The sequence below is a fragment of the Nelumbo lutea genome, chromosome 6 (genome assembly GCF_056320005.1).
Source record: "Nelumbo lutea isolate HS-2025 chromosome 6, American lotus-T2T, whole genome shotgun sequence".
In the NCBI taxonomy this organism is placed as follows: Eukaryota; Viridiplantae; Streptophyta; class Magnoliopsida; order Proteales; family Nelumbonaceae; genus Nelumbo; species Nelumbo lutea.
The window spans coordinates 62,232,631-62,254,763 of NC_142689.1; the positions used below are offsets into that span (position 1 = coordinate 62,232,631).

A 22,133-nucleotide genomic window follows, 5' to 3' on the forward strand; every position below is an offset into this window, starting at 1 on the left:
AGTTCCTGCAGGCCCAATATCAGAACCTGGGACGAGGTCTGGTCCATTTGGGAATGGATCAGGATTCAGTTGCACCTTCTGTCGAACGAACGGGATCTAAGCCGGGCATCCATAAAAAACCAAAAACCGAAAAATCAAATCAAATCAGAAAATGCGGTTAATTGAATTAATTGGTTTGGTATTTTTGAAAAATTGAAAGATCGGTTTGATTTTTTATTAACTTAGAAAAACACGGGTGGTTAATCAAATCGACTGGTATATATATTTATACTATATCTTATATATATTTTTAATATATATCACATATTTTCTATATACTATATATAAATATATACATATATTATATTTATAATAATTTATTTATTAATATATTATAGATATTATATATGTTTATAATATTTATAATATTATATATCATTTATTATTTATATTTATATAATATATTATAAATATAAAAAACCAAAAAATCGAACCGGTCAAAATTCAAAACTGGCGGACTGGTTAACCGGTGGTACCGGTCGGTTTCAAAAATTTGTCAGTAACCGAACCGTGGACACCCCTCTAAGGTTTTCTGTTTCTCCCTTCTGAATTCTGGAAGTTCGTTTGTTCTCCGTTCTCTGTCAAATAGAACTTCGGAATTTGGGATTATCTCTACATAACTACATTCATTGTCTTCTGCTCGAACCTCCTTAACAGAGAGAGAGAGAGAGAGAGGGAGAGAGGAGGAGGAGGAGGAGGATGACCGTGTTTCACTTCTTCAACTGCGCAATTCTTACGTTCGGTCCTCACGCCGTCTACTACTCGGCGACGCCATTGTAAGTCCCTTTCTTTTCCAATACTTTTTATAGATCTTCCATACATCAAACCAAACTTAACCTAGCTCTCGGGTTTTGGAGGAATTACTTCCCAAGTTATAGAGTTAGAACCAAATATCATTTATCAAATTTTGCTTCTTCTATCTGGTGGATTTGACTATACATGATTTTAATTCGTTTTATTCTTCTTTTCTTTTTGAATCTCCTCGAACTCTCATACGGTTCTTCTAGGGCCTTGGCTGATAGTCAGGGTTGCCTTGCAGACAAAAATAAAAGGAACTTAGAAAGACGTTTTGTGATTTTGTCTTTGGTATACATTCGTTGATAAAATTTCAAGACTGCGCTTGGGAAGTGTTCCGGAAGCTATTGATCTTTGTATATCTATGGTTTTAACTGTTACATTGACTTTGTGTTGACTACATTTGTGCAGATCCGAGTATGATACAATTGGTACTTCCGTTAAGGCCGCAACTGTATATCTTGGGACAGCTTTAGTTAAGGTTGGTTGTAAACATGAAGTGTCACTGGTCTCTCTTGAGAACTCTCAATTTTTGGCGTCACTCATGGAGTCTTTTAATCTGACATTCTATGACATCCTATTTAGTTCGTTTCAAGCATTAGCAATTATCAAGAACTTATACCTATAATTTTTTTGTTGTCAGATCGATGTTAATTCTTAGTTTGCACTGCTAAGCATTTTCTCAGTTAGGACCTTTAAGCTTGTTTTTTGTTTAATCCATTCACAGTAACTTGTAGGCTGGGTTATTTGACTGGTTGTTTAATTGACCTTGGCTGCACTGAACAAAGAATTCATATATAGTCTCTCTCTCTCTCTCTCTCTCTCTCTCTGAATATTCCATTGCAATTCTGGATTTGCTTCTTTTCATTTTTCCCTCTCATATTGAAAAACTCTCAGGTCTAACACAAGACAAAGAGGGAGGGTAGGGGGATGAAACGAAACTTGTATAATCATACCTGGTACCTACTTGGTTAGTCAAATGCATAGCTTGGTTCTTTCCTTTTAAGATTCAATAATTCTTCCATCACTTTGTTGAAACAAAACCAGTTTCTCTTTTCTTCATTTCACTCTGCTGTAATTTTTGGTATGCACACCTTATAAGAGCTCCACAATATCCCTCCAAAATACCTAAATCCAGAGAAATTCAAACTTTTGGATGTTAAGCTTTGAAATCACAAACAAGATTTGATGCAGTGTTTTCATGAAAGCTCGTATAATGTTCTGATGTGGCTTTGATTGGACAGACCTATATTTCACTACTTGAATTGTATTATGATGCAAAAAAAAAAAGAGATAAAAAAAGAAATTCTCCTACAAAACTAAGGAAAATGTTTATTACAGGAAGGGGGGAGGGAGAAGTAATTGCAGCAGTAGAAATGTTTTATCTTAAATCCTGACAAAAGATACCATCCCTTTTTGCTACATATCACATGGTGACATTTTAAGGAAAGCCCAAGCTACTGCATTCAAGGCTCCAAGGTGTTCTAGATTTTTTAATTTCTTTTTTTTCTTTTTAATTTTATTTCCTGAAATAAATCTACTTCATGCATTATGTAGTCAACTATGGTTTTAATCCATGCTTGTAGAACTGCCAAAACTTGATCTAGATTGAATGTCCGAACATCTTTTGTCCTGCATCATTTGTCTCATGTTCTTCTTTACTCATAAACTATCGTTCCCAGCACATCTTAATGTTACTTCTTATGCTTTGATGAGTGTGATACAATTTCTTCAATGTTGTTATGATTTTATTTATTTATATTGGCAGCTTGTGTGTCTGGCAACATTTCTCAAAGTACCTGAGAATGACAGTTTTGATCCATATCAGGTTTTGACTTTTTACTTGACTTTTTAAAGAACACTTTAATTTTGCATTTTCTATGTTCACATTTTCTTACTGGAATCTTGAAATTATTAATTTATTTTCTTTAAGGTTGATTTAGAAGCTTGCACATGTGTGTTTGGAAGGTTCAGAAAATAATAATATTAGTACTCACTACTTGGAGTTTTTGTTCTGTTTTGATCTATTTTTCTATTTTTATTTACTTATGCAGATGAAAAATGACGTTGAAAATTTTCTATATCTGTAATGTAAGGATGGCTTGATTTCTGCACATTTATGATTTATGAAGTCAAAGAATGGTTTTGGTTCTGATTGGGTCAAAGGAGAAAATAAGAGTTGTAGGGTTTCAGCTTATGTTGGAGCATGAATGATGTATTCTCTTAGAATCAGCCTAAGTAAATATGATTTGTAAAGTATGTTTACGGAAAGCTGACTTCTATAAACTCAGGTGGAAAAAAGAAAATGAGAATATATGAAAATATGTTGGTAGACAATTTTAATACATATATTGACTGTTATACAATCTTCAAAACTTTCATGTTGCTGAATTTCTGGGCAGCATAGAAAACAGAAATTCACTCTTTAAGAATGCTTGAAGGATCATTACTTGTAGCTTCCAGAAAAGACATAACAGCGAATAGGAGCTTCAGTGTTTGTTCTTTTCCACTGGCTGCAAAATGTTTTTATGCTGTTTTTCTGCAGATAGTTATGGAAGCAGGAAAATGGGAGGCCATGACTGGAGATTAGAACATTTTTTGATGACAAATGGATAATATCCAGGATCTATTTTATAACATGAGTGAAGGTCAAAAGGAAGAAAAAGGTTTCTTTTGTTCTTTTGGGTGGATCAGTATCAGTAGGAAAAATGATGTTAAGGTTGGCAATGGGTTGGTGAGGTTGCATCCAGAAATACCCAACTAAAAAGGTTACCAGATAAATCTGTCATTCTACAAAAACCTGTTTAGACTGAATATGAAAAATGTTGAGTTGGGTAGTTGGTAGTTACTTAAAGAATTCTATCCTAAACAAATTCTTCAGATATCAGTCTCAGAAAGCACGTAGTTGATAAAATTGGAAATGTTGAAAGATTGGTAATTGGCTTCTGTCAGATTATTAGAGCTAAGAAGTGACAGAAGTCAAACTAGGTAACATATTTGGTCAAGGGTGAATAGATTCCAACTGGGAATTGTTATTCTGATAATTTAACTAATGTGTTACCATGACTTACCCTACAGTTTTATGTTCATAAGATGTTGCGCTTCTTATTTACAGCCCTATTATAGCTATATTGGAAAATTCATGCATCTCTAGAGAGGGTGTGTATAAAGGGCCTTTTTTTTTTATAAGCAGATGAATGTGTATATTCATTCAATGAACCCCACCATACATCCTGTGATTCAGAATTAAAAACTAAAGAACTCCAACTATTCAAAAAGTTGTAATAGGGTATATCCTCAAAAGCTTTTAAAGCCTAAGTCCACGGAACCAATAACCATTAAATTTTGCTGATTACTACTTTGATAGGCGCAGCCTTGTCTTCAAAATTTCTGCTGTTTCTTTCCTTCCACACCCCCAGAAAAGGGACAAGGGGAGCAATTTTCAGAGAATTTTCCCTTTAGCAAAAAAACCCGGCTTGGGCCAAGAGGCAAGCAAAGAGGCCAAATCAGGGGGTATCATCCAGCTTGTGTTGAAAACTTTAAGGAAATGAACCCAGATTGAGTTGATCAAGAGGAGATCAAGAGGGTAGTGTTGATGATGGATAGATCTTGGGCCTAGATGGTTTTGCAATGGCTTTCTATCAAGATTGTTGGGATGTATTGAAAGATGATTTATCTGATGGTCTTAAGGAATTTGCAGATAACCACATAGTGAGTCCAGGAGTCAATGCCACTTTTTTGACCTTAGTCCCTAAGAAGCCTGATGCTAATCACCCTAAGGATTTTACCAATTAGTTTGGTGACTAGTATCTACAAAATATTAGTTAATGTTTTATCTTTGAGGCTTAAAGCAGTTCTCCTTTCCTTAATTAGCCAAGCCCAAAGGGCTTTTGTACAAGGGAGACAAATAATAAACCAAATTCTGATTGCTAATGAGTGTGTAGAGGATATGAGAAGATCTAAAAGAAAAGGTTTTGTTTGTAAGCTGGATTTGGAAAAGGTTTGTGATCTAGTGAACTGGCATTGCCTTCTACAAGTATTGAGAAAATGCGGCTTTGGAGACAAGTGGTGTAATTGGATTTTTTTTCTATATTAGTTCTTGTCATTTACTCTATCTTAATCAATGGAGTGGTGAAGGATTTCTTCCCAGCATGTAAAGGTATAAGGCAAGGGAGCCCTCTCTCACCCTTTCTCCTCACATTATGACGTTAATAGCTGATGTGCTTAGTAGAATGATCTCGAAGGCTGACAGGGAAGATGTAGTAAAGGGGTGGAGAATAGGTAGAGATGGTATTCCAGTCATCCATTTTCAATTTTCAGATAACATGCTACTTCTCTATGACAAGGGTGATTTTGAGAAGGTGAGAAATCTTAAGGAGTTGGTTAGAAGCTTTTAGAGGTTGTCCAATGTGAGAATCAATCTTGGAAAGAGTTGTGTAGCAGGTGTCAATTTGGAGGCTATTGCAAGATTCTTAGAGTGCTCCATTTCTTCTTGGCCCATGACCCATTTGGGGCTTCCTCTAGGGGCAAACCCTAGGGAAAAGTGGTGATGTCTGTGCTGGCAATTCCATCCTCTTTTGGGAGGATACTTGGGTCAGAGATGTTCCTTTGAAGGACATCTTCCCTTCCTTATTCTCTGTCTCTGAGTGTAAAAAGGAGTTTGTATCAAAATTTTTCTCCCCTCTTGGAAATCCATTGGCACAAAACTAGGACTTTGGGTTCTGTAGAGGTTTAAGGAGGAGGAAATTGAGTGTCTAACCAGCTTGCAAAGCCTTCTTGATAAAGTTTGTTTGGACCCTTCTGAACTAGATAAAAAAATTTGGACACCTCGACTAAAAGGGTCTTTTTCTTGTGTTTCTTTTCTCAAATCCTTTTCTCAGTCTCCTTCCAACCAATTCTTCCCCATCAAGGAAGTTTTTGCAAGCCTATTCCCCCTAAGGTTATGGCCTTTTCAAGCACCACAGACCCCGCGTGAACAGTAACGTGAATAGTAACCGTGAGTAATAATTCGATTGCTAGTCTTAGTTCACCAAACTAATTCCCACTTTAAACCTGCTCTAATACCATGCCAACTAACATAAAATAGAATAACAAATCAAGAAGAAAATAAGAAGAAATAGAGAAAACACTAAGATTTAACATGGTTTGGCTCGGCAGCCTACATCCTTGGGAAGAAAGGGAAAAATATCCACTATGAGAACAAGAGATACATGGCTGACCTCTCTACAGACTCACAACAAAATATCCACTCTCACTCAACCCTAATCCCATAAACCAATGGCTTAAATAAGCAAAAGACCCAATTATATCAGAATTTCACATAGGCCCATCTTTCTCCCATAAATACATACAAGTCTCCAAAATTTAGCAACATTACAATTATACCCCTTTAACCTCTAACGTCCTCTAGAGGCCTGAAAAAACTCTGATGAAACTCTATTAAAGTAAGGAGAAGGAAACAAATGAGACATGGACATACGTCCAACTTATCCATTTCTCCCTAATCCCATCAATCTTTGCATCTCTTCCAAGAAACCCCACTCAACATGGTCATAAGCTTTTTCAATATCAATTTTATACACCAACCCGAGTCTCCCACTCCTTAGTCTAGAGTTAAGACATTCACTAGTCGCCAGCACCCCATCCAAAATTTGCCTTCCTTCCACAAATGCCATTTGGGTTTCTCCCACCACCTAATGAATTACTCCTCTCAATCTCTTGGACAACACCTTAGCCAATAGCTTGTAAGGGTTGTTGATCAGGCTTATTGGCCTGAAATCTTTTATATTCGCTGCTTCATCTTTCTTTTGAATCAGTGTAACAATGGTGGCATTATTTAATTCTTCTATCAAGTTCTTTCAAATCACAAAACTTCTTGATCATTTGTACAAAGACTTCTTCCAAGAAACCCCAGTTAGCCTTAATAAAGTTTAAATTAAATCCATCTGGCCCTAGGGCTTTTATCCCCATTTATCTTTTTCATGGCGTCTCTTATTTCCTTAATTCAATCTTCCCAAGTATCCACCAGTTCCTCCCCCACCTGAAATCTTATATAAGGTTTCTTCTCCTTCTAGCACTTGTGAAAGCATGGAAGTATGCTGAATTTTTATCCCCCTCTTTTAGCCAAATAGCCCTTGACTTTTGTCTCCAACTTATTTTTTTTCTTTAAAATAATCCCTTCCAACTCTCCTTTTAGCTCTTTCCTTTCCAATTAAGCCTGCCTCGTCAACATCCCTTCTTCTTCCAGCTTGTCCAGCCTTTCCGTCTTTTCTAGCACCTCCTTTTTTCTGCTCTCTGTTCTCCCAAATACCTCCAACTTCCTGCTCCTGATTTCTTCTTTCAGAAGCTACAGCTTCCTTACCAACTTGAACCCAACTAAGCCTTCAACTTGCATATTTCTCCACTTCTCCTCTGCCCACTCCAAAAAGTTTGGTTCATGTAACCAAACATTTTCAAATCTGAAAGGCCTAACTGCATTTATAGAAACAAAATTCTGTAGAAATATCGGTTTATGATCTGACATGCTTGTTGTGAGTGCCTTTTGCACCACTTCCCCACATACTCCACCCAATTCCTTGAGAATAGGAATCTGTGCAACCTTCTAAGGACTACTGGAACTTGTCCATTTGACCATGTAAACCAGCCACCATTCAAAGGTGGGTCAGTAAGCTCACACTTACTGATAAATTCCCAAACCTTCTCATCCTCACATTTGTCCTCCTGTCCCTCCCCCCTTTCATCTTCCCCCTCCTTACAACGTTGAAATCTCCTTCTATACACCAAGGCCCATCCCACATCCCCCTCAACCCTTCTAGCTCTTCCCAAAAGTCAGCCCTCTCCCCTTTTGTATTCGGCTCATAAACATTTGTTATACCCAAACACCATTCCCCATTTACCCAAACTCTTCTATCACTATCTACATGGACTGGATGAAACTCAATCTGCCTCAAAAACAAAGAACAAAGCTCCTCCACCTCCCAATCATTCAAATTTCACCAAAATGTAGGATTCTACACCACATGAAACCTGGAATTTGAATTTCATAGCAGTTTGATAGAGAAGCCTCCTTGTTGCAATGGAGAAGAGAGAAGGGTGCACCTCGCATAAAGGCTGATCAAAGCACCAAGTGTCCTTCCAAAAGAAAGTCCTATCACCTCTTCCAGGCTTCAATTTCACCTTGCCAACAGAAACCCCTATCCATATTTCATTAGTCCTCCTTCAAAACCCCTATCCAGTAAGAGATGAGAGGTTCACCAGTCTCCCATTCATTGTTTGCTAAGCTAAACTTCCCATGGGATAATATGATTTGTTAAATTGTTAAAATCCCAATAAAGTTACTATGTAGTAGATTACAAGTATACTAATGGCAGGTTTATTTCCATGGGGTAATATGATTCAGTGTTCTTGGGAGAAGGTGGATCAGATTTTAGGGTTTGAGGCCCTAATTCTGATGGGTTGTTTTCTTGTAAATCCTTCTTATAGTCTTTGGTAGCCACCTTCTCTTCTCCTTTCCCAGTCAAGGAAATTTGGTACTCTCCCATTCCCCCTAAAGTTAGTGCTTTCTGTTTGGAGGTGTTTCATGGTTGTTTTAATACTTATGGTCCACTTCAAAGAAAAAGACCAACTTGGTGTTTGTCCCCTAACTGGTGTGTCCTGTGTAAGTTGAATGGTGAGACTGCATTTCATCTTCTGATCTCCTGCCCTTTTGTTAGCTTTATTTGGAATTGGCTTGCTTCCCTCTTTGGTTGCAGGTGGTTTTTCCCTAACAGGTTGGATAACTTATTTAGCCCTACCGGCATTAGTTGCACTAAAAGAAGGGGCAGGATCCTGTAGAGGTGTACTAGAGCTGCACTATTGTGGACTGTTTGGGAGGAAAGAAATGCAAGAATATTTGAAGAGAAAAAAGCAAGGAATCTTTGATTGAAACAATAACTCTGAGTGGGGCAAACTGGGCAAAAAGCATAGAGTTCTCATATTTTAAGGTTGAAGATTTCTTCAGGGCTTAGGGTGTTATTGCCACCTCTTCATCTACAAGACAGAAATCTGTTGAGACTTGGTCTCCCCCTATAGATGGCTGGAAGAAGCTGACCTTTGATGTGAGTTGTGTGGGTAGTCTGGGCCCCTCAGGCATTGGGGGGGGGTCATTAGAGATGTATACGAAAATGTCATTGCTCTATACTCGGGTCATGTGGGACAAGGTGATGTGGCAAGGTTAGAGTTTCTGGCTGCAGTATATGTGTTTGAAAAGGCAAAAGAGCTGGGTATTAACAGACTGATTATTGAGGGAGACTCGAAAACTGTGATAAAATGGCTGCAAAAGGGTGAGGGGTGACATGGCAGTTGTGACATGAATTCAGAAGATTTAAATGGCTCTCAAAGGACATGTCAATCCGAGTGAGATGGGTGACAAGAACTGCAAACAGCTTGGCAGATAGCTTAGCTAAGCAAGGGGTACAAAGAACACATCCGTTCTGGGCTCAATTGTAATTTGGTTTTGGGTCAACTTTCTAAAGCTGGGTTTCACAACTTCTTGTTGTAACCATTTTTAACTCTAATCAATGAAATCTATTCTGTGTTGCTGATAAAAAGAGGGTTTTCTTTACTTGTTATGGCTTTTATGACATTGTTGAGGTGCATTGGCACAGGCTGCCTCTTTTGTGCCCCTTTTATACCCTGCTAATGTGTCAAACAATTTCATTTCATTTTCTTCGAACTTCTTCAGCCTTGAAACCCGGAACTGTTTTTAAGGAGTAAACCACATGCATACTAATGGTAGGAGATTGTATCATGTGGGTATTTTTTTACTTGTTACAACTTTTATATATTCTTGATGTGTCTTTTATCATCTGAAATTGGATATATTTGTATGAGCTGTCTCATTTGTTTCCTTCGTTTCTACACTGCGTAGAAGTTTCTCTACCTTCTCTATGGTTAGTCAATCTTGTGGTCTATATGGTTAGTGTCTTTGCAAATCAATCAATTTCCTTCCTTTTCTTCAGACTTCCTTAGCATTGAATCTCTGAACTCTTTTCAAGTGGTTCTTGTGTCTAATGTCCCATACTGAAACTTACTTCAATGCTCGGTGTATGAGGTCATGCAAGAGTCGATATCCTATTAGGAAAATATGCTGTACAAATTGTAATGACTATCATTTTTTTCAGGAACTATTGAAAGCTTTAATTGGGTTTATAGATGTTGCTGGGCTTTATTTTGCATTGACACAACTGACACATAGAAACATATCTCAAAATCATAAGTTTCAAGCTGTTGGACTTGGTGAGTATATCTTCACATTTTGCAAATATTTGATTCTTGATACTTTGTCTTTGATTTATATGAAAAAAATGCGAGCTGTTTCGACGTGGTGTTTTGGAATGGTAGAATACTGATATGTTTCATTCTATTGCCAATGAGCGTATTTATACAGTAAGCTACTACAATAAATAGAAAGAAAGAAAAAAAGAAAGAAAAGAAAATAGAAAGAAGAAAAAATAGAAAGAAGAGAAAATAGAAAGTACAAAAATAGAAAGAAAGAAATAGAAAGAAGAAACTTTCTAAATCAATCCTTCCACAATCCTAGGAATATATACAATTCTATTTTCAGATCTGAACCAGTAACCCCACGTTTTCCAACACTCCCGCTCAAGCTGGTGAATAGAGATCCTCCATTCCCAGCTTGGCTATAATTCTTCGAAAGTTTGTACTATTGAGCCCTTTAGTAAATACATCGGCCAGTTGTCCTTTTGTAGACACACAGGGAGTGCAAATCAACTTGCTGTCTAGTTTCTCTTTTATAAAGTGTCGGTCAATTTCGATGTGCTTCGTCCTGTCATGTTGAACAACATTGTGAGCAATATCAATGGCTGACTTGTTGTCACAATATAGTTTCATAGGCTCTTCTCCTGGAATCTTCAGGTCTTCTAAAATTATCTTCAACCAGAGTAATTCACACACTCCTTGTGCCATAGCCCTGAATTCTTCCTCTACACTTGACCGAGCCACTACATTTTGCTTCTTACTCCTCCAAGTGACTAAGTTTCCTCCTAAGAAGGTATAATAACCAGAAGTGGACCGTCTATCTACTGGAGATCCTGCATAATCGACATTTTTATATGCTTCAAGAGTCGGTCCTCCATTTCTTCTAAATAAAATTCATTTTCCTGGATTGGCTTTCAAATAGTGCAGAATTCGATGAGCAGCCTGCAGATGAATTTCTTTAGGATTATGCATAAACTGACTTATTACACTTACAGCATATGCAATATCCGGTCGTGTATGTGCAAGATAAATGAGTTTTCCAACTAGTCTTTGGAACATCTCCTTGTCTACACTTGCATTCTCGTTGGCTTCTCCAAGTTTATGATTGGGATCCATAGGCGTGGAAGCTAGTTTACATGCCGTATTTCCTGTTTCTCTCAAAAGATCAACAACATACTTTTGTTGAGAGATAAAGATGCCTTGTTTAGAATGTGCAACTTCAATTCCGAGAAAATACTTTACTCTCCCCAAGTCTTTTATCTCAAATTCTCTGGCAAGGCAGTTTTTCAATGCTTCATTCTCCTTTTTATCATTCCCAATAACGATTATATCATCCACATAGACTAATAGTGCAATAACTCCCCCTGAAGCTGTGTGTTTGATAAACAATGTGTGGTCACCTTCACTTTGCTTGTAACCTGTACTCAGCATTACCTTCGTAAACCTTCCAAACCATGCTCTCGGAGATTGTTTGAGACCGTATAGTGCTTTCTTCAACCAACAAACTTTGTTCCCTTTAATGCCTTCTCCAAAACCCAGTGGAATGTCCATGTATATCTCCTCTTCTAGATCACCATGGAGAAACGCATTTTTTACATCAAACTGTTGCAAATCCCAATTATAGTTAGCAGCCAACGACAGTAACACCCTTACTGTATTCATTTTAGCTACTGGGGCAAAAGTCTCTTGATAATCTACCCCATAAGTCTGTGTATATCCCTTGGCTACCAGGCGTGCTTTGTACCTTTCTAATGACCCATCAGATTTGTACTTAATTGTGAACACCCATTTACAACCTACTGTCTTCTTGTTTCTTGGTAGATCCACAACTTCCCATGTGTTGTTTTTTTCTAATGCCTCTATTTCCACTCTCATGGCTTTTTTCCACTCCTTATTAGAAAGTGCCTCGGCTAGAGTATTAGGAATTGGAATGGTGTTAAGGCTGACTAGAAAACTTTTATGGGATTTAGAGAATCTTTGGAATGATACATATTTGGCTTTAAGGGTACAATGGGCGTTTGGTACATTCTCTGGTTCCTTTTCTTAGTGCAATAGGTAGGTCATACTCATACTCAAACTGTGAAGGTGTAGGTTCAGGTTCTAAGCATCCCTCAGTTCTAGGATTAGGGGTTGAATCTTGGACTTGTATAGGTTGAGGATCTGGATTTTTCCTCCTAGAGTAAACCTGCATATATCTCACATTATCATGCACATCATTCGTGGGGTTAACAGTGTCCGAATTTGGTTCAATGGTCGGGTTGTTTGACTCTTGTTGAGACTCGGGAATGTGGGACTCAAAGGAATGTGACTCAAAGGGATGTGATTCTTGACGATTGAATGTCTGTGAGGAGGGTAATACATCTAGGGAGAGTAGATCCAAGGCCTTATCTTCCATTAATGAGGGCTCCCCCTGAAGATAAGGTTGAGTGAAAAAAGATTTTCCTTCCTTAAATGTGACATCGATGGAGGTGTAGAATTTTTTGGTGGCTGGATGGTAACATTTATAACCTTTATGAGTTGGGGAATATCCCAAGAAGACACACCTGATTGCTCGTGGGTCTAGTTTTCCCTTATTATGGACATAAACAAAGGCACTGCAGCCAAAAATTCTTGGTGTGAGATTATCTGAGGCTCGAATATCAGGGTAAAATTGAGAAAGGACTTGTATTGGACTTCGGTTGTCAAGAACTTTAGATGGTAGTCTATTTATGGTGTAGACAACAGTAAGGACAGATTCCCCCCAATATTGTTTTGGCACCTGATTTTGAAAGAGAAAGGCTCAGGTGGTTTGCAAAAGATGGCCATTTTTTCTCTCAACTACCCCATTCTGTTGGGGAGTGTTAACACCAAAGGATTCATGCACAATGCCTTCTTTCTGAAAAAATGGGGACAAATTCTGATTAAAATAATCTGTAGCATTATCAGATCGAAACCCTTTAATTCTCACACCAAACTGAGTTTGGACCATGATATGAAAGTTGGGAAGAATCGTACCCACATCAGATTTAGACTTAAGAAGAAAAATCCATGTGACTCTAGTGCAATCATCAATAAAGGTGACGAACCATCTAGAACCAGTAATGTTGGGAATTTGAGAAGGGCCCCATATATGCGAATGAATCAAATAAAACAGAGTTGAAGATCTTTTATTGCTGATTGGGAAAGAAACCCTTTTGTGCTTAGCAAGTTTACAAACATCACAATGAAATGTTTCAACATCAATTCCTTTAAACAAAGAAGGAAGCATTGTTTTTAAATTAGGAAATGAAGGATGACCAAAACGGAAATGATGACGCCAAATTAAATCTCTATTGGAGGTAGATAAGAATGACTCATGTGTGACATGCATAACAATGTGAGATGATTTGCTGGTTGCTTCAAGGTAGTAGAGTCCATCTCTTTCCTTAGCAAGTCCAATCTTCTTCCTCGAAACCCGGTCCTGAAATACACAGTAAGAAGGGAAGAACACAACATTGCAGTTCACATCTTGGGTGAGTTTATGTATAGAGATAAGGCTAGTGGATAACTTAGGAACATGAAGCACATTTTTAAGTAATAGGGATGGAGTAATTTGAATATCGCCAATCCCTGCCACTGTGGTGAAAGATCCATCAGCAACAAAAATTTTTCTATTACTAGGACAGGGTGTATAGGTGAGAAAATGTAGTGAAGAAGGTGTCATGTGGTCAGTAGCTCCAGAATCAAGAATCCATGGAAAAACACTAGCCGAGGCATGTAATCCTAGAGATAAAGACTCACCTGAGAGAGCAAGAGAGGTAGAACCACTTCCTGGTTTCAAGGATTTCAGGAAGCACCTTAGCCTTTCAATTTCTTCATCATTAAATGGTCCCTGACTTGAGTATTCTTGCTGCGGGGTTGTGGAGACATTATGGGCTTGTTGAACTCCTTTTGAAACTCCTCGATTTCCCCATTCCTTGCTGGATGTGGGAGGTTTCCCATGAAGTTTCTAGCACCGATCTTTCGTGTGTCTGGGCTTGCAATAGGTACACCAGAGGTTATCGTTAGAGTCATGGGTGGTTGTGTCACGAGCCAAGTTGTGATTGTTCTCACCCTTTGAACCACTGTAACTTCCTCCCCTTGCCACCATGGCTGAGCCTTCGGGATCTTTAGGCTCAAGCATGATTCCATGGCGGCTTTCCTCAGCTCTGACAAGGGCTATGACTTCATTCAATGGAGGCACTTCTTCTTTGCCAAGAATTTGTATTCGGACCTGATCAAATTCAGCATTCAGTCCGACCAAAAAATCATACACCCTATCTCTTTCAATAAAATTCTTCAAGATCACAGCATCATCTGCGCACTTTATCTCAAGAACCCGATAATGAACAAGTTCATGCCATAAATTTTGTAGCAGATTTGCATACTCTGTAACACTCCTGCTCCCTTGTTTAGCCACCACAGTCTTCACTTTGACCTCATTGACACGAGTACCGTCAAGGGCTTTGGAATAGGTTTGTCGGACAGCATCCCAAATAGCCTTTGCAGAGGGAAGGAACATACAAGTATCACTGATCTCGGGTGTCATTGAACTCCACAACCATGACATAATCATCGAGTCCTCTTCGTCCCAAGCATCAAAATTTGGCTCGCCCAACCTTGGTCCTGTTCCAAGGAGGTGACTAATTTTTCCTTTTCCTTTCAAATAGGTACGCAAATCACCAGTGTGAGGATGAGAATTTGTTGCTCCATCGGTTTGGATGGGAGCACTTGTTGCAGTCATGTCGGACATTGTTAATGGAGGAAAAATAAGGCCAGCAGGAAAGGAGAATAAAGGAACACTTCTGGTTACAGCTCAACACTGAAGGCCAGAAGAGAAAAACACAAAAAACTGGCAATGAAGGCCGAAAAAAAATTTCAAGGTTGACAAACCTAGAGCTCTGATACCATGTTTTGGAATGGTAGAATACTGATATGTTTCATTCTATTGCCAATGGGCGTATTTATACAGTAAGCTGCTGCAATAAATAGAAAGAAAGAAAAAAAGAAAGAAAAGAAAATAGAAAGAAGAAAAAGTAGAAAGAAGAGAAAATAGAAAGTACAAAAATAGAAAGAAAGAAATAGAAAGAAGAAACTTTCTAAATCAATCCTTCCAACACATGGCCACTGAAGTTTTGCTTTCTGACTCCCCTAGAAATCTCTATTTAGGGGTGTCAATGGACTAGGTTTGGGTTGGACCCCATCTGAATGAAAACCAATTTGAATGGGTTGGATGGTCCAATAAGACATTGAATTGGACTAGTCCAGTCCAAAATATTTATTGGATTGGATTGGACCCGGTCCTTCTGTAATGGACTCAGATTGAACTAGATTGGGTTGGACCAATTTCCAGTCCATTTACACTCTATCTCAGTTGGCAATTTACCATCTAAAGGGTAAAAGAGTTCTAATTACTTTGCCTTCCATTTGTAATTCATATTTCTTGGGTTAAAATTATTTCCTTTTTTCTTTGATTTTGCACCTCTATCTCCTGGTATTCTTTATTATGGCTGTGCCTTTTGCCTAATTCTTTCACTGATATTCTGTTATCCTAAGTTCCTAACAGTGCTTACATTCTTCCTATTATAAGGCAATTGTTTCTACTAAGCTGGATGAAGCATGCGATTTGTTGCATATGAAAATGTCAGAAAAGTAATATTTATAATCATATATAAATACATCCTATAGTCATTACATGCATAATATGGGAAAATGGAACCCTAGGATTCAAGAATGTTATTTCCATAAAATAACATGTTATCACATATCTGATTTGGTAGGAAGAAAGGAGAAACAGATATAGGTTTATGTTCTGAAATATAGAAAAAAAAGGATTGCACCTTTAAAAGGAAAGGAGAATAAGCTCTAGCTAGGCTGAGAATAATGGGGCGGCCTTCTCTAGCTAGGCTGAGAATAAGCTCTCTGAGAGTCTCTGAACCACGATGTTTCAGCTTGGACAGGAAATGTTTGATGCTGTTGATGGGTTTGAAGCCGTCGTCATAGCTGTCTGAGAAGGGTGCAAAGGTTAAGCCATTTGGGTTGCAGGTGTTCAACATGTGATGGTGGGCAGAGACGCTGGTGGCAAAGGTGACTTGAGTGCCAATGCTTACGAGGTACTTGGCAAACTGGAGGCTTGGGTTGATGTGGACTTGAGCAGGGAAAGTCACAAGCATGAAGTGGAGGTGCAACATAACTGGAGCCTGGAATGCAGATTCAAGTGTTTTGTGTGGTTTATTTTTAGGGAAAATAACAACAAATCGTAATACATTATTGATTCGTTAACACATCATTCGGTCCTGAGCAGTCTCTCTCTCTCTCTCTTGATTCATCTCCCTTACTACTCTCTCCCTTGGCTCTGTTTTATTTTCTTGAGGAAGAAGATGATAAACAGTGTTTTAGCGATGATTATAAAAGATAATTCCACCAATTTGTTATTGGAACCTTAATAAATTTTTATGTTGGAGGAAGGAAATCATTTTTGGTTTCTTGTCTGTTTCTTGGCTAACTTGTGGAAGAGCACTTGATCATTCGGTTATTGTTCATAGTTGCTTTGGTTTAGTTTCAGTTTCAAGGAAGAAGACAATTAACAGTGTCTTCTTTAAAAGGGTAATTTTTTATTTCAGAATGTTATAAATCACATGTAACATCACGTGCATCAGTTAACTGACGAACTACTAACAGCAGGTACTAAATTGACAATTTTCAAAAGTTTGGGTAGTGACATGTTTTGAAGTTTGGGTACTAACTTGACACTACCCCCAACGCTCAGTGTACTAAACTGAAAATTTCCCTAGTAATTATTTGGGAGAATGACCAATCAGCCCAGGGTCAGAATTTGTAGGCTCAAAGTACTGTCGGGGTAGGTGCCAGCTCGGAATTGATGCCAATTCACAGGCGGGCGTTGGTGCACAGAGTGTGGGTTGTTGACCTTTTGAATGTTTATAGCTCTGCAGTGGAAATCAGAAATCTGCATTGGGCAAATCCGTACTTCTCCATAATTATTTTCCTCATATCATTCTAGGATATTGTTTGGGAAATACTGGCATTTCTTTTGTGCAAGCAAGAAAACATGGTTGACACCACACTTCACCCACTTCTATTACTAATGCAAGCCACATTTTTCCTTTGTTTCAGGATGGGCTTTTGCTGATTCTGTTCTGCACAGACTAGCACCCCTCTGGGTGAGAGCAAGAGGGCTAGAGTTTACATGGGAATACATTCTGCAAGGCCTTGAAGCAAACGCTAATCTGGTAAGCTGTTTTACTGCATCTTCTGTTTAAGTTGATGGTAATTATTTGGGCCTGGACCTAGTTCCTCATATATCTTTTACTCTGTATTCAGGTTTTAACCATATCTCTTGCTGCCTTGGGATCTTTAATGTGGCTCCGGAAGAACAAGCCCAGGGCATTAGTTCCTATAATTTATGCCTGTGCGGGTATTCTTGCAACCATGCCATCCATCACAAGGTTGTCTTTTAACCTTGATCATTAGTTATATTTAGACCTATTAATTTCTTCAACAGCATTCCTTTATAGATCAACCGATTCATGGTTCCTTTGAAATTTACCCTTTGTGGTGTTTCTACATATGGGCGCTTGACACTTGCACTCTTGTTTATATACAAGTAGGTATGCCCTAAACATAAAAGGGATTATAATTGGTTCCAGCCATCCAGGTTCATGGGCATTTATTGCACGAAGTGGCTGCTCTTGAACTTGAACCCACATTCCCATGCTTGTCAGCCTGAGCTTTTACCTTTGTTCCAAGCAATGGTCCTTATTGGGGGTGTTAGTTTTTAGATTTTGAGAGGGAGGAAGGGGGGGGGGGGAGTTGGTTAATGGGATTACCCATGTTCTTTTTTCAGATTTAGGTGGGGACCAGGGAAAGCTTATTTTTCCAGGTAGATACCCATCTCCCAGGTGGGTAAATAACTTTTCCACCTGGAGGAAAGTCACCAACACTTGGATGGGACAAAAATTCCTATTTTAATAATGGATTTTTATGGTTAAAAGGGACATTTTCTTATTTACCTGGGAATGGAAACACTTACCCGGATAAGTAATTTACTGAAAAGCAAACGGGCCTTGCAGTTAAATATTTCATTTTTCTTCTTGATGATATCACTGCCCCGTTCATATAGCGTTTTGATTTGATACAAACGATAGTCTGGTCAGCAATCTCTTGAAAATTGAAACCACTCTTGTTTATGTTCTTTCCCATTGACAAATGTCATGATTTCTGTTTGAGAAATATATTTTCATCCCATGGCATGTAAAATTTTCCTCAACTGACAATTTTCTTGAAAACTTTCCTCATAATGCTAAGCAAACAATTTTGCAGTTATCTTAGGCGAGGATTGGGGTGGCACCTACCGAAGGTGGTGGGCTTTGAATTGTTTGCTTCATTAATGATGGCGTTTATTAGTTGGCAGCTCTTTTCTGCTTGCCAGAAGCCATCTGCATGAGAGACTCGAAGTTTCAAAAAGATGTCCAAGGAGACAATAAAGGGAACTCCTGCCTGCCGGTGCTACTGACTGCTGCGAGCTGTGAGACGTTTTTGACATCTTTGAAAGACTGGATACAAACTCCCGCTGAAGCTTATCCAGATGAGGGCTTGGATTTTTTAGTCCAAAAACGTTTTCCAAAAGCGGTTATACAATGGTTGATATTCTTAACTTGTGAACGTTTCAAAGCTCCAATTTTAACTTTCTTAGGTTCAGGAGAGACAAATCAGCCCCCCACAACGTCCCACAGTACATTTCGGTCGTGTAATGGGAACATCTTCCAATGATAATCTCAGAAATGATGATATCATAATCGGGAGATATTCTCAATACACGGCGGGGATGTCTTGTAGGACGTTGTGAGGGGCAATCTTGAGGGGGGCTGATTTGAACTCGGTTCAGCGGGCATTCGCCGATATTTATATATGATTTTGATTTTCGAAAAACAACTGCGACATCGGTTTTGAAAATCAAAATTATATATATTGTTCAATGCCCTGTAAATCTTCAATAATCTTGAGGTTGCTCGCACACCAGGATTATATTTGGTATCATTGTTGTTTTCTATTAGATAACCATTTTCATTGAAAAAATATAGGGAGAATGACTGATCAGTCCAAGTCAGAATGTTTTAGCCCCACCTTACAGGAAATGAATCCCGACCGTGGATTGATGCCAAATCTACGGGTAAGATGTAGTTTATAGGGGGCTACTAGTAGGGCTATAGGGGGCTGTAATTCAAAATTCTGCATTGGATTGCAATGTATTTAACCCAAAAATATATGCATTAGATTGATGTCTAGAAATATCAAATTTCACATTTCATGAAGTGGCAATGATACTTGCATTTAATATCAAAAGTGGTTTTTTCATAAACAATGACAATTTTATCAAAAATCTGTGTTAATAAACTCTAAACCATTCTAATAGAAGTAGCAATGATACCAAATACAACCTTATCGTCGATAAAAGGGTATCGTATCCTTTGCAGTTTACCAAATAGTCAAATACTGTGACCAACTGACCAAGTTTGAAAATATTGAATTTGTTTTGACATATACTTTTACCGATATGTTGTGCTGAAATAACTTAACCCACGAGAGAGGTAATAATCTGACAAACTGTCCAATCAAATAAGAGCTTTATTGATAATTAGATATGCAACATTTTCATATTTTTTGGTAAGACTCAAAAACTATTCTCATGGTTTAAATGTGTGGTCTAGTACTTGTACAGCCAAAACAATCGAGTTTTACTTTTACATTCAAAATGAACAACAAAAGAAAAGCATGGTCTTGATTGGGATATAACAGAAATAAATATTAGTCATTTGGCTGGAATTCTCACTCCGCTTCCTCCAAAGATGCTTCTATTCGTAGAAGAACGAAACCCACGGCGACCCCAACCAGAACAAGTCCATTCATGACTGCTGCAATCCTGAATATTTCAGCAGCGGCATTGCAGGTAGAGGAAAGTGCTCCCCCACCTCTTCCTTTGCTTTTGGATGTTGATCTTAATGAGCTAACGACCTTGGCAAAAGACTGTTCCGTGCACTCAGTAAGGCCTAAAGCCGCTACACTGTTGTGGGCTCTCAACCCCCCAAAGGAATTCAGTCCTATGTATACCACATTGCTCCTTTTCTTCTGGGTGGAAATGCGATTGGAGGAGCTTACAATGGCAGCAGTTGTACACGTAGCTGCAGAGAGCGCAGCGGAAGCGACTGCCATTTCTGCAGAGAACCCACAACCTACAAAAACACCATGCATAGAAAAGGTTTGAGATTTCTATGAAAACTGAAAATTGTGTTTGAAGTTGTCAACATGAATGAGATGGTGGATTTATTTACCTTTGGCGATGATCTACTCTGGTTATGGGATTGTAGAGAGAATAGGAGCAAACGAGACTTTGTATGGGGAGAGTGTAGGAAGAGTTTGGATAAGGCGAATTCAATATGGTTGGTTCACAGAAGAAGAGATTAGATGAGCCTTCCTTTCCAGAGAGAGAAGTGTATGTTGTCCAAGAAAAATAAGACTCAGCTATATTCACACTATCGTTTCCATTGGAATAATCTACATAGCTAAATTTCTACAACAAACCAAGCTTGACATCTAACGAGGGACGATTTACCCCTTGTCAACACTCAATTTTTGCTTGGCCCCTTCTCTAACCGATTTTTCACACTCCAATTGCCCAATCAGACCTTATCAACATATTTAGAATATGCCAAAACCCTAAGAAACTAAATTTCAAATCAGATAGCCTTAAGTTCATCGTCAAATCCACAAGATTCCCTTTTGATAGTTCCGATTGTACCACACCACTGCACCTGTTACCCGATCAGACTCCATCACATGAAAAGAAAAGTTGTTTATCATCAAATCACACCAAATTTCAACCTTAAATCCCTTGATTTCACCATTTATCCATTAAAGATTCCATTTTGATGAACTTAACATTACGACAATTCTCGAACCTAAAACCTACGACCCACACATCCCCGACATGATAAAACCCTCACAACAGACTTGTAATTCAAACCCATGACACTCCACCAAAGTCAAACTTAAAATTCCCTCATTTACCTATTCATCAACCTAAGATTCCATTTCAAGCCCCCTCATTAACCAAAATACTCATAACTTAGATCCTCACGATTCCCACACCTCTAAAGCCATCGCACACTTCCATTAGACTCCAAGGACCCCAGGATACCCATTGCCCAAATTTCAGATCCAAAAGTTCCCATTTTGCCTTTTGTACGTAAAGATTCCAAATCGACCATTATCATTGCTCGCTATTCTCAAAATTTTAGATATCCATCACGACAACTCCCCCAAGATGACCTTCCTAAAACCTCCATTAGACCCCTGATCGACCATCCACCAGATTTCTGACCCAAAAATGACTGTTTTGCCCTTAATCCATAAAGATTCCAAACTAGCTATTCTTATCGGTCATCACTTTCAAAATCCAAGATCTTTGTTGAGACACATCATCTAAGACCCCCAAAACTTACTAAAACCTCCATCGACTTCCCGATCAACCATCCACCAAATTTTAAACCTTAAAATGACCATTTTACCCCTCATCCAAAAATATTCTAAATTGACGATCCTAGTTGGCTGTCACTCTACAAATCCAAGATTTCCATCACGACACCTCTCAGAGACACTCAAACCCCACCATAACCTCCATCAACTTCTCGATTAACCATCCATACAAATTCAAACCTTAAAATTACCTTTTTACCCTTCATTTACAAAGATTCTAAATCGACGATCCTTTTGGCCGGGATTTCCATTACAACACACTAACCGAGACCTTCGAACTATACCAAAACCCTCATCAACCTTTTGACCGACCATCTATCAAATTTCAGATTTCAAAATGATAATTTTACCCTTCACTTAAAAAGATTCTACATGGACTATCCCCGTCGCCCAATACGCTCCATATTCAAGTTATCTGTCACCACACATCATCCGACACTTCCAAACCCCATCAAAACCTCTTGATCGATGATCTATCACGTTTCATACCC

General features: G+C 38.5%; 2 protein-coding genes across 2 annotated transcripts; one reads left to right on the plus strand and one right to left on the minus strand.

Annotated features, from left to right (window-relative positions):
* The first annotated feature begins 551 nt into the window (after positions 1-551).
* Positions 552-18,765, plus strand: LOC148849197 (uncharacterized). The gene is made up of 7 exons (XM_088950854.1): positions 552-815; positions 1,246-1,315; positions 2,603-2,662; positions 9,996-10,110; positions 17,224-17,339; positions 17,431-17,555; positions 18,430-18,765. Exons 1-7 carry the CDS (start codon positions 739-741, stop codon positions 18,551-18,553), a joined length of 687 nt encoding a protein of 228 aa, XP_088806980.1. The 5' UTR covers positions 552-738; the 3' UTR covers positions 18,554-18,765.
* A 941-nt stretch (positions 18,766-19,706) lies between these two features.
* Positions 19,707-20,578, minus strand: LOC148849198 (uncharacterized). The gene is made up of 2 exons (XM_088950855.1): positions 20,439-20,578; positions 19,707-20,339 (listed from the first exon to the last, which is right to left on the minus strand). The coding sequence occupies exon 2, from the start codon at positions 20,317-20,319 to the stop codon at positions 19,936-19,938; it is 384 nt and encodes a 127-aa protein (XP_088806981.1). The 5' UTR covers positions 20,320-20,339; positions 20,439-20,578; the 3' UTR covers positions 19,707-19,935.
* Between the last annotated feature and the right edge of the window lie 1,555 nt (positions 20,579-22,133).

What these genes read in the sequence shown, in the direction of transcription:
- LOC148849197 (XM_088950854.1), top strand. Translation starts at nt 739, where the DNA reads ATGACCGTGTTTCACTTCTTCAACTGCGCAATTCTTACGTTCGGTCCT. An exon ending in TTGGGACAGCTTTAGTTAAG is followed by an intron (nt 1,316 to 2,602) that starts GTTGGTTGTAAA and finishes TTATATTGGCAG; the next exon opens with CTTGTGTGTCTGGCAACATT. An exon ending in ACAGTTTTGATCCATATCAG is followed by an intron (nt 2,663 to 9,995) that starts GTTTTGACTTTT and finishes CATTTTTTTCAG; the next exon opens with GAACTATTGAAAGCTTTAAT.
- LOC148849198 (XM_088950855.1), bottom strand. Translation starts at nt 20,319, where the DNA reads ATGGCAGTCGCTTCCGCTGCGCTCTCTGCAGCTACGTGTACAACTGCT.